At 49.6% G+C, this 10,483-nt stretch overlaps 5 protein-coding genes across 5 annotated transcripts; all 5 read right to left on the bottom strand.

Annotated features, from left to right (window-relative positions):
* Window positions 1-100: 100 nt before the first annotated feature.
* On the bottom strand, window positions 101-1,534 carry DQ04_05011050 (putative phosphatidylinositol-4-phosphate 5-kinase-like; the record flags this gene model as incomplete). Its single annotated transcript, XM_009313925.1, has 1 exon — window positions 101-1,534. The coding sequence occupies one exon, from the start codon at window positions 1,532-1,534 to the stop codon at window positions 101-103; it is 1,434 nt and encodes a 477-aa protein (XP_009312200.1).
* Window positions 1,535-1,868: 334 nt separating this feature from the next.
* Window positions 1,869-3,947, bottom strand: DQ04_05011040 (hypothetical protein; the record flags this gene model as incomplete). The annotated part of the gene is made up of 1 exon (XM_009313924.1): window positions 1,869-3,947. The coding sequence occupies one exon, from the start codon at window positions 3,945-3,947 to the stop codon at window positions 1,869-1,871; it is 2,079 nt and encodes a 692-aa protein (XP_009312199.1).
* Window positions 3,948-4,241: 294 nt separating this feature from the next.
* Window positions 4,242-6,353, bottom strand: DQ04_05011030 (ribosomal RNA processing protein 6; the record flags this gene model as incomplete). The annotated part of the gene is made up of 1 exon (XM_009313923.1): window positions 4,242-6,353. The coding sequence occupies one exon, from the start codon at window positions 6,351-6,353 to the stop codon at window positions 4,242-4,244; it is 2,112 nt and encodes a 703-aa protein (XP_009312198.1).
* Window positions 6,354-6,746: 393 nt separating this feature from the next.
* On the bottom strand, window positions 6,747-7,769 carry DQ04_05011020 (GDP-mannose transporter; the record flags this gene model as incomplete). Its single annotated transcript, XM_009313922.1, has 1 exon — window positions 6,747-7,769. One exon carries the CDS (start codon window positions 7,767-7,769, stop codon window positions 6,747-6,749), a length of 1,023 nt encoding a protein of 340 aa, XP_009312197.1.
* Window positions 7,770-8,520: 751 nt separating this feature from the next.
* Window positions 8,521-10,377, bottom strand: DQ04_05011010 (hypothetical protein; the record flags this gene model as incomplete). Its single annotated transcript, XM_009313921.1, has 1 exon — window positions 8,521-10,377. One exon carries the CDS (start codon window positions 10,375-10,377, stop codon window positions 8,521-8,523), a length of 1,857 nt encoding a protein of 618 aa, XP_009312196.1.
* Window positions 10,378-10,483: the final 106 nt, after the last annotated feature.

Below are 10,483 nucleotides of genomic sequence, written 5' to 3'. Positions count from 1 at the left end.
TATTTATATGAACAGGTAAACAACAAAAAGCATACATACGCCAAGATGGTACACGCCATTCATCTCTGTTCCAATACCGCAGAGTAATAGGAAACAAGCATCATACGATAATAGACGACATGAAAGACACAAACCTCGTGGCGTAATCCCGTGGTGTTACAGATGATATCTTCTTTCGATCCTTCACTGAGCCAACGAAGAATGTTTCCATTTTTTTCCTCAGATTGTACTCTTGCAGAATGTCAATGATCCCAATGTAATAGATTTCTCTACGAGTACCAGGCTGGTCTGTACTTGCCATACCACCTTGATCTGATGTGAAGCAGCGCCCATCAATTGCAATATCAGATGCCGTCCAACCAAAGAAGCTCGGATTTGGATTCTGCAGCGCATCTACCGCGGCACTAGCCAATGTAGCGTCTAGTATGAATGATTGAGGTGGTATTGTGCCTGAAAGAAGATCCTTTGCACCGGCGGGACTGTTTCCTAACCTGCGCGAGCAGAATGCCGGGAGTACGTGAATACCGACAAGAAATGAATAGTCCATGATATTTGACCGCTTCAAGAAATCACAGTCCTTTTTGATTTGGTCAATAAGCAGTGCGCGTCGCACAGCCCCTACGTGTATTGGCCGATTTAAATCCAAGTCTTTCTGCGTGCAAGTATGTTTCATCTTTTCTGCATCCGTGGCGAAACGACCCACCGTACTTCCTTTCAGATCGTACTTCTCATGTATGGTGTTCCCTGTTGCAAAAACATTTTGCATGATTATTATATTCATCTTTTCACCACCAATTTCAAGCCGATGATGCCCAACGAAATGAGGTAGTAGAGTAAACGGATTCTCCAATACGAAGAAATAGTACCGGTGTAAGATGCTCCGCAGAAACTCACTTTCCTCGTTTGTCATCGTTTTTATGACCCAATCCTTACCACAGAAGAAGAGCTTTGCTGCTGACTTTCCAGGTGTAGGCGTACTGTGCCATCTGCTCCGCATAAGCACGTTACAATACGCACTTGGATCTATATTAAAGGACTCGCGTATGTGGCGGTAACACATTGGGGAGTAGTCGATGAATCTGAAGGAGACAGGCGGGTCTTCTGCTTCGTTGTTGGCCGCGGTGTCACTGTCATTAATGTCCATCATATCCTCCCCTTCTCCGCGAACAGCAAGCATTGTAGTGGGATGCCCCCTCACAGCGGCTGCACCCTTGCAACAGTCAAGTCCTAATCCCTTTCCATTTGTGACCTCCACCTCAATTTTTGTTTCTATGGCGAAATCCTTCTTTGGGTTCAGCGGCCGTTGCTTAGCAGGATGGGAGATGCTGGTTATGCTTTGAGCCAAAGCCCACTTCATGCAGCGAATAATATTGCGTGTTGCCTCATTTTGCTGTGGGCCAGAGCCCTCGGTGATATCGTTAACCTCTCCTCCATTCCCGCTCTCATCTCGTGCATGCCGCCTACGAGTGCCTTTCGTGGAAACAGACTCTGGTTCGAAAGATATGGAAGCAATAATCTCACGATTGTACGGCATACACGGATAGTTCCCTATGCGACCTCCACTTACCGGCCCCACTCCAATATACACCTTATTGCAGAAATGAGTAGATATGAGAATTTGAGGAAAGAAGAGAAGAAAGGTCAATAAATAGAAAAACGAGGATTAAAAACCGTTGAAAACATTATTCCCTTCTCGTACAGGTATCCGTTCCTTGCCTCTCTCTTCCCCCATATGCTTTTTTCTGTTTTTTTTCTTATATATATATATATATATATATTTGTTTGTGAATAGACAATTTTGTGTATGCACTTCACCATCAAAAGACTCTTGCTGATAGGAATCACTTCCCAGCTTGTGCGTCGAGGAGTTAACAGCCGCCCACGAAGTCTTTCCAAAGCGCATGAAGGCACATGAAGTCCCACGCGATCTGAAGAGTCCTGTCCTTGGCACCACTAGAAGGAGCAAAGCGGGCCAACACCACATCATCACCTCTGTCATGCACAACAATCGCTTTGCGCACACCCCTCTCTCCCGCCGACGCTGCCAAGTATTGTTTTTGCCTACAGGCTTTGTCTAACAATGGTACATCACCAATCACCATGTGGCCACACACGAGTGAGGGTGCATCAGCAGTCCATACTGCGATCAGTGGCACGTTCGCCACTTCAACGTCTGATGAATCAAGAAGAAAGAGAGCGAACTCATTTTTACCTAGAGGTTGCCGTTGTATCAAAGCGAGCTGGGTGGTGATATAGTGCACAGCTTCCTCATTCACAATGACAACATCGATAGGGACAAAGAGTGCAAGCAAAGTACGATTTGCGTTGCTGAGGATGGAGCTGCCAGTGGGGAGGGTAATTGAGTATGCCAGCTGCACCGCAGACTCATGGTACCTCTGAGGATTGTTAGCGGTTACTTCACCGCTAACGCGGCACACCTCTGCTGTTTCCCTGGAGCCCAAATGCACAAACCGAACCGCTGCCAACCAACTCTGCTTCAGAAGGTGGCTTTGTTGCTGCTCCGTTAACCCTGTGACACCTTCACCAAGACGTATCTCCACTGTGGCGAAAGGGATGTGGAGCAAAATATTAAGGATAAACCGGACGAGGTACAACTCGGACTGCACCTGTGAACATATCAAAGACACAACATGAACACTGTTCGAAAAATACCGTCGTACCTGTCGTTCAAATGTTTTTTTCTGCCGCAAAGTGAACTGTTTCATTTCCTTGAACTCTGACATAACAGTATCGTAGTCACTAATGCATCGATCTATGGCGTTGTTCAGCGCATCGACATCCCCTGCTGGAACACGAAACGCTTCAGGAACCGGCACATCATCCTTGCAACCACCAACCAGCGAGTCGTCCACTATGACGCACACATCAAACAGCACGGCCTCAAATACGAATCGCTCCGCACCTGGGAGTTGCAGGTCAACACCGGCCATTGCCTCTCCGTAGAGCGAGTATAATTCCTCAGGGGCAAGGCCAGTGGCTCGTTTCAAATCTCTTACAACACCATGGCGACCCATCAAGTCGTTTTCTCGTAACTTCACATCAGCGTCAAACAGTACCAGTGGATTTTTCGTGCCGCGACGCTTGGCCGCGCGCCACGAAGACCGAGTCTGCGCCAGCTCCACAATATGAGGAGAGACATACGGGTAGAGAACTGCCAACTTGGACTGATTCATGTACGACATCGCCAGGTAGTTCGTGTGCCCTGCGATTGTGCAGTGTGATCTATCGCTGCGCGGCCACACCGTTAAGTGCCACTGCATCTGCCGCACTCCAGCTGCAAGATGGTCCTTCTGAAGGCATGGCCACGTTTCCGTCGCGATCAGCACATCGCCTTCGACGGCAGCGTTTTGCCACGCCGCGTAGTTCCTGAACCAACGTAACGGCGGCGCGCGGGCAAAGGCCACCTTGTACATCTCTCGAAAGAACGGGACGACCGCACCTCCCTTCTCCTTCTGACGAGTGTCAAGCGTGGTGCGGAATCCCCAGCGATTCAGCGCGAGGTGCAGCTGAATGAGGGCCTCCGGACCGCCCTTGCGGATCCCGACGTGCACCACGCGGAATGCATTTGGGATTGTGGTATGCAGCACCGCTGGACACGACTGCTCTTCGCTGTCAATGCACACATCCTCGCGGCTCCCTCGCGGCACACAGCGTTCTGTCGCTGAGCACCAAAAGCAGTGGGGCGATGAGCGGCGCACATCTGATGTGAACCTCGCACTGATGGGGGGGAACAGACAATCCAAACACGAACTCGCCCTGCCACAGATGTCGTTGTTATGATTCGCTCTCGAAGCAGAGGAGAGGGGGATATTGTCGACGGCATCCTCTTGGAGCAGGAGTGGTGCGATGAATACAAGAGCACCCGAGAGTAGCACGAAGAACAGACAGTAGACCAGCGTTCTTCGGGTACGTCGCCGCTCCTTCATCTGGGCGTCGCAACCTACGCAGCAGCACAAAAACAAAAAGAGACAGGGATAAAGCAGAAAAACAACAGTGACAAGAACAATACCAGAAGTGAGAACAAGAATAAGTCTTTGAAACACACAAAAACACTGCTGTAAGAAATACCGTGCAATTAACAATATCGATGCGCAGTTAAACACGCATAGGAATGCCACCAACTCGCCTTCTTTCAGTTTCCTTCTCATTCTTAGCCAGTAACAAGCTTCCTTGCCACTGTTGAGATCATCATTTTTGTTTTGTTTGATTTAAACGCACCACTAAACATCAATGTTTTTTTTGACCTTCTCCACTTTAGCCTTCTTGCGATTAGTGCTGCCGGTGCCGTATTGCTGTCGGAGCGCCACAGCCCGTTCTTCGTGCTTCATCGGTTGCACAGCCGATGCGTTGCTCGCTTCAGTTGGTACGCCACTCTTGCCTTCACCATTCTGCTCCAGTTCTTTATCATTCACCTTCATTTTATCACCCTCCTCCTCGACAGTGTTAATACTGTCGCATTGATGGTCATCAGGCGAAGCTGTCTCAGTCTTCTCTTGCTCCGCAACCTTCTCAGCATCGCGCGGCCGCTTCACTGCAGCCTTATCCTGCAGAAGTTTGACCACCTCGTGACCAGGAAGAGAGACGGTCGGCTGCCGCTTGCTGCGGAGGACCGCTGCGAGGTTGAGCATGGCGGTGAACCATGCAGAGGGGGCAGTGCACACAACCGCTGGGGTGTTCTCCAGCACTGGTGCAGGGCTTGCACCCTCCTCCAGGGATGGCAGTGTTCCTGTCATTGGCCGGTGAACGCCAACAGGGCGGGCAACAACTCCTGCCTCGCGTGAAGGTTCCATCTTCACATCCTTGTCTTCCTCCTCCAGATGCAGAGCAGCCGCACTGCCCACAGCATCCCTTACTATTTGAACAAGCTTCATGACATTGGTGCGAACCACAACACTCACCGGGCTGCAGCACTTCAGCACATCATTCGCAGATTTCGGTAGTTTGGTGGCGATAGCCAACACAGAAGAGAGTTGCATGACAGCGGCAGGCGAGTCGTCCACTTCCCTTGCAGCGGCATCACGCCAGTTGAACACATTTCGCGCTACCTGCAGTTGTGACGACGTCAATCCACCCAAACTTCGACCTAACGCTAGCTTGTAGGTATTTTCTGGGTCTAGTTGTGGCTTCTCGTAGAGCTCCAGCGCTAGTCGACGGCTCTCATTAAACACATGTACCAGCAGATTCCCAATGGATGCACGTCCTTCAGCGTTAAGAAGCAGAGCCTTTAACCGGTCATACACATAGAGGAGAAAATGTGTGTCTTGCCTCGCGTAGGCCACCATCTCTGCAGGTATAGGTCGGATGCGCCAATCTGCCGTTTGATACTTCTTGTTCAGTTTCACCTGACAGAAGTGGTCCACGGCAAATGCCAGACTATGCGGCATGTGCAACTTTTGCAACGCAATGCCTGTGTCAAAGAAGTTCACAATGTAAAGACCAAAATCTTTCTGCAGCCACCGGACATCCTCACGCGCACCGTGGAAGACCTTTAGAATACGTGGCTGCAAAAAGACAGGGGCCAGCAGGTGCATTGATGACCTTAGCTTGAGGCAATCAATGATGAAGTCTTCCGTACGTGAGCTGATCTGCATGAGACATGTAAAACCCTGATACGAGTAGAAGTCATGATGCTCGAGATCCACTGCGATTTCCTTCTCCTTGAGAAGTGTCGCCACAACTTTTTCAAGGCCCTCCACCGTGTCCACGAAGCAAAGTGGGCACGTAGCCAACGGAAGGTACGGTGTCTCTGCACAACGAAGCAACTGCTCTTCAGGAATGCGGGCTTCTTTAATCCGCGCAGCGAAAGGGTGAACACCGGGCTGCGCCACATGTCGTTTGCCCTCTTCGTCGTAGTACACAGGACAGAAGGGCGTGAAGCTGTTGTCCACCGGCTGCTCAAACGTGAGTTGTGGCCGAAGAATGTGCGCCCCCGCCGCCCCAGAGGAGGAGAGGCTCTGCAGCTCTGAGCCAAAAGTCACAGATAGCTGATCTTTTGCATTCAAACGCCTCCCTTTCAAATCATCCAACAAAGTATCAACGTTCTCCAAAAGCGAGTCCACCGCCTCCATGACGGCAGACCGCTGTGTATCGGTGAGACTACCAGTGCCGCTCTGCAGAGTGACGCGGCGCTTCGCGGGAAGCAGTTGAGAGCACTTATCCATGAACTCGACGACGGACTCGCTGTGCCGCTTTATTTGCTGTCTAAACCCAGGGAATACCATGTGGTAGTCGTAGTCCTTCACTGGGAGCTCACCCGCGAGCTTGCCGTACTCTTTCACCACACCGAATACGCCATTTACGATGTCCTTCGTCTTTGGGAGCTTCTCCGACATACCCGTTAAGTTACTACCCTTCTGATCTCTCTCTCTCTCTCTCTCTCTTCATATTATTTATAAGGTGTGCGTGTGTGTATAGGTTGTTTGTTATTATGCAATGGTTTGCAAGAGAAAGAGAGAGAAAGCAATTTTACCTTTCCACATGAGGAGAGTAAAAGGAGTACTCCTGAGAGCTCACCGCAGAGTCTATGGAATCTAGCCGGGTGCCATACACCCGTAGATAACACACACACACACACAAACACACAGCCACACAGGAAAAAAAAAAGCTCAAACAACAGCCATGTTAGTGAACGAACGAAAGAAAGAATCAAATGTCGACGAAAATATGTCCCTTCGGCAACATTGAACTAATGAAGAATCACAAATGTGTATGGGCGCAGTAACCGCCTACACATAGTCTTTCAGTTTGCTCGACCCACCTTCATCAGATAATGGTACTCGGTGCGCTGCCGGCGATGTGTCCGCATTACGGCCATCCTCCGAGGGCTTGTTGGCCCCAGTGCCGATATTTGCATATGTGTAGATGAACCCTCCGGTGAGGGCCACCATGATGCCACAATAACCCGTCAATGTGGGAAACTGCTTGAATACTATCATACCCATTATTGCCAGGGGTGCTTTGTTAACAGCGCCGATGACGCTAAAGGTGGTAGGGGATGTCTCCTTCATACACCAAAAGACAGCAAAAGTCATCAGAGACCCAGCAAGGATCATGAGAACAACACTGAAAAGGGTCCACCAAGAGGCGATCATTAGTGATGCCGCCATATCCGGCATTGACGGGAGGGATGCCGCTAAAATGAACGGCAGTGAGAGCAGATTGTTGTAGAAGACCGGCCCATAGCGTCCAATCTGCTTGCTCACATCCCCCAATAACTGCTTCATGTATAGTGTGTAACACACTGTCGCTGCGATATTCATGAAGGTCCAGAAAAGACCCCAAGTGGTCACCCAACGGTCTCCTTTCGCGCCCATATAGCTGCCAAACACCATGAGAACGAAGGAAAAGTACATGACAGGCGTCACTCGTCTACCGTACAGTTTCGAGTCACCCATGGCTGTTATGATTACCGCGAGGTTTTTAATAATTGTCTGCATGGAGACAGACATTGTATGCAGGCTTTTCATTGATGTCCACAACATGGCAACGAAGAGAAGTGTCAGGGGAAGCCACTTCTTCGTCACTTCCATGCTGAAATCCGGGTAGTGCAGCCACTTCATCCGCCTCGCGAAGGACACGAGAAGCACCGCACCACTGTTTTGGATGAAGAGAAGACCCATGGGGTAGTTCAGACCGAAGGTAAAAATGACGAGCTTGTTCAGAATGATCATGCTCATGCTGCAGATGCTGTAGGCGAGCACGGAGGCAATCGTTTCAGCAGTCTTTTTGCCATATAGTCTTAGATTCATGATGCAGACACAGACGCACCCACACACACACACACACAGAGAGAGAGAGACACTCCTCGTCCCTTGTTTCCTTCTAAAGGGATACAAAAAGCAAAAGCAAAGAGAACACAAAAAAAAAATCACCGCAACGAAAATCACCACAAAAAAAAAAAAGGAGAAATAAATGCGAGGGTGTACAAAGAGCGGCATGCAGCAGGCCTGGCATGAAAGAGACACTACACCATGGCGATCAAATACTTCCAAATACCACCCTTTTTTGGGGCTCGCTTAAAATGACCATTGAGAAACGTGAGAGTCCCTTGCATTTTTGAGTGCCTTGCTTCTCCCTCTCTGGCGAAGCTCCCCACCAGTTCACAGCGTTATCCACGCCGCAGTGAAACACACCGACCACATACATTCGATGCGTCCGAGCAGGACAGAGAAGCACACCCATTTAGGTGGGGGCGGGGATAAATAGTAAAAACAACAACAAAAAAAAGAAGTTGGTGGGTGTAACATGGGCTACGCTAGCCGAAAAAATTCCCTCCATAATGAAACACTTGCTCCCTGAAAACTGCACCCACCTTCTGCGAAAGTAGCAACTCACATCGTACTCTCTCTATTAAGTTCGCCCTTCTCACTTTATCGACTTGCAGAAAAAGATACGCTCCAACCGCTGATGCACGAGGACCTTTCATTGGACCTGAAGCCTAACAGGGAAAGAAAAAGACAATGCTTACCTCACTTTCCAGTGTTCCACAGCACTCGCCATCTACATTTGTGCCATCAGCAGTCTTGACACTTGTATTAGACGGTAGTGCATAAAGTGATCAATTACAAACATCGCAACCAGCACCATGGAGAAGACGACAATAGGTATGAAAATGCGTGTGAAGTTGGCAGACAAGGCCTGAGTACAAGTGTTGCCGTGATATACAGGACACCAATTCCACATGCAAAGGGGTACGGTGCTCTCTACCTCACACACCTCACCATACCCCGTACAATTATGAATTGAGTAGTAATGACACAGCTCATTGGATTTGCCCGCCAACTCATTGAGGTAGTCGCGTATCTGCGAAAAGGATACCGCTCTCCCTATCATAATCAAAACCATCATGTTGAGGCCTATCCCTACTGTTACCAATCCGAGACGAAGGACACTGAATATAGTGAAGACTAGTGGCAGCCGCATTCTGATTGAATGGAATACCGACGTGCTGCTCGCCAAAAGGCTCATAATACCAGCTAGCGTCACGGAAAAGGTATAGTCCTTTACATAGGTGTAGATGACCACAGGTGGCGCCGCTGCAAATGAGTATGCCGAGAAGCCAAGCATTAAGACTGTCACGAGCATTTCGAGGACTGCGAGACAAAACGTCTGCGCTGGGATACGCGTCAGAAAGAGAATACCTGTTGCACCAAACAGCCCTGAAGGTGGCTGATAAGTGGTGAGAGCATTTCGTCTATTGCGTGTGGTACGTTCGAACGCCTTCACGATTTCCCGCTCAGTCTTAAGAAGATAGGCCAACTCCTGCTTAGCAACTTTGATGAGGAGCTCATTGTCGATATCTTTACAGTTGCACCTCCACGCAACAAAGGGACGGAGATATATGTTACGCGGATTATTGCCCTGACTAGTGTGCACAAGGTAGCGACGAACAAACATGCAGAGACATTGCATGTCAAAGTGCCGTTTTGCAGGGTCCTGAAATAAGGAATAAAACGTCGCTGGCGGATCACGTGCAAATACCACATTATGAATGCGTCGGCGCATGAAGGTCATAAACGGCACCGGCCCCATCGTCCCCGCTGTCATCAGGCGGCGGTGACGCGCTGCGTATGTATCATCGGCGGGATTTTCGGAATTCTCACGCGTGGGCTGCGGCTCACGGAGATAGTCGTCGATACTGATAGTGTCATCCTCACTGGCATAGGTATCGATTACTTCGTCAGATTCTTCGGAATCGCCACCTGTGATGTCCTGCTGAACGCGTGCAGACTCCTGCTGAACTGCGTCAGTGTTGTTTTGCTGGTTTCCCTTGTTCCTGTGGCCTCCCTCATGAAGCGCTCCAAGTGTTTCTTGATGTTTTAAGAAGTCCTCATCAGTAAATCTTCGGACATTCAGCAACGTTACAGTATCTTTGGTGATCATGCCTACTAATCCTTCATAGTGGAAAAGCAACCTATCACTACCCACTGCTGTCTCACCCACAAACGTAACACAGCGACCTATTATTTTCAGCTCCTGTGGACGCAGCATAGGAAGATTTTCACACGGTCCGTTGACGTTGATAACCGCTTCCTCCACCAACTCTTCCACTGACAGTATATCTGTCGCCTCTCCCCCACATGGTGCCTGATTGCCCTCCGCTGCTTCATCAGAACGAGATGAGGCTCCAGTTTGTCCCCCAACACCTCTTTCAGTGGTAGAGTCGCTCTCGCCATCCGGCCGCTCCTCCCTCTCCACTTCTGTCTCCACTACCACTATATTACTGTTTTCGGTCTGGTGGTCCTGCAGTTCCTCCTGCTCTGTACTGCTGCGCTGCCCTGTTGCCTGTCCAGGAGAACTCTGTGACCACGCCGGGCCCTCTGTCGAACTGCGCGTCGTGCGCGTGTGCGGCGGCATTGAGAATACTCTACACTTTTATTTGTCGTGTTAGTTACGTGTTTTCGTATTCCTTCCTTACGCAGTCACTCTTAGGCAGCACGTATATAAATATATATATATATAT

This window comes from Trypanosoma grayi (genome assembly GCF_000691245.1).
Source record: "Trypanosoma grayi strain ANR4 Tgr_501_V1, whole genome shotgun sequence".
NCBI classification, from domain to species: domain Eukaryota; phylum Euglenozoa; class Kinetoplastea; order Trypanosomatida; family Trypanosomatidae; genus Trypanosoma; species Trypanosoma grayi.
The sequence above is the reverse complement of the archived record's forward strand: the minus strand, read 5'-3'. Positions and strand labels throughout refer to the sequence as shown.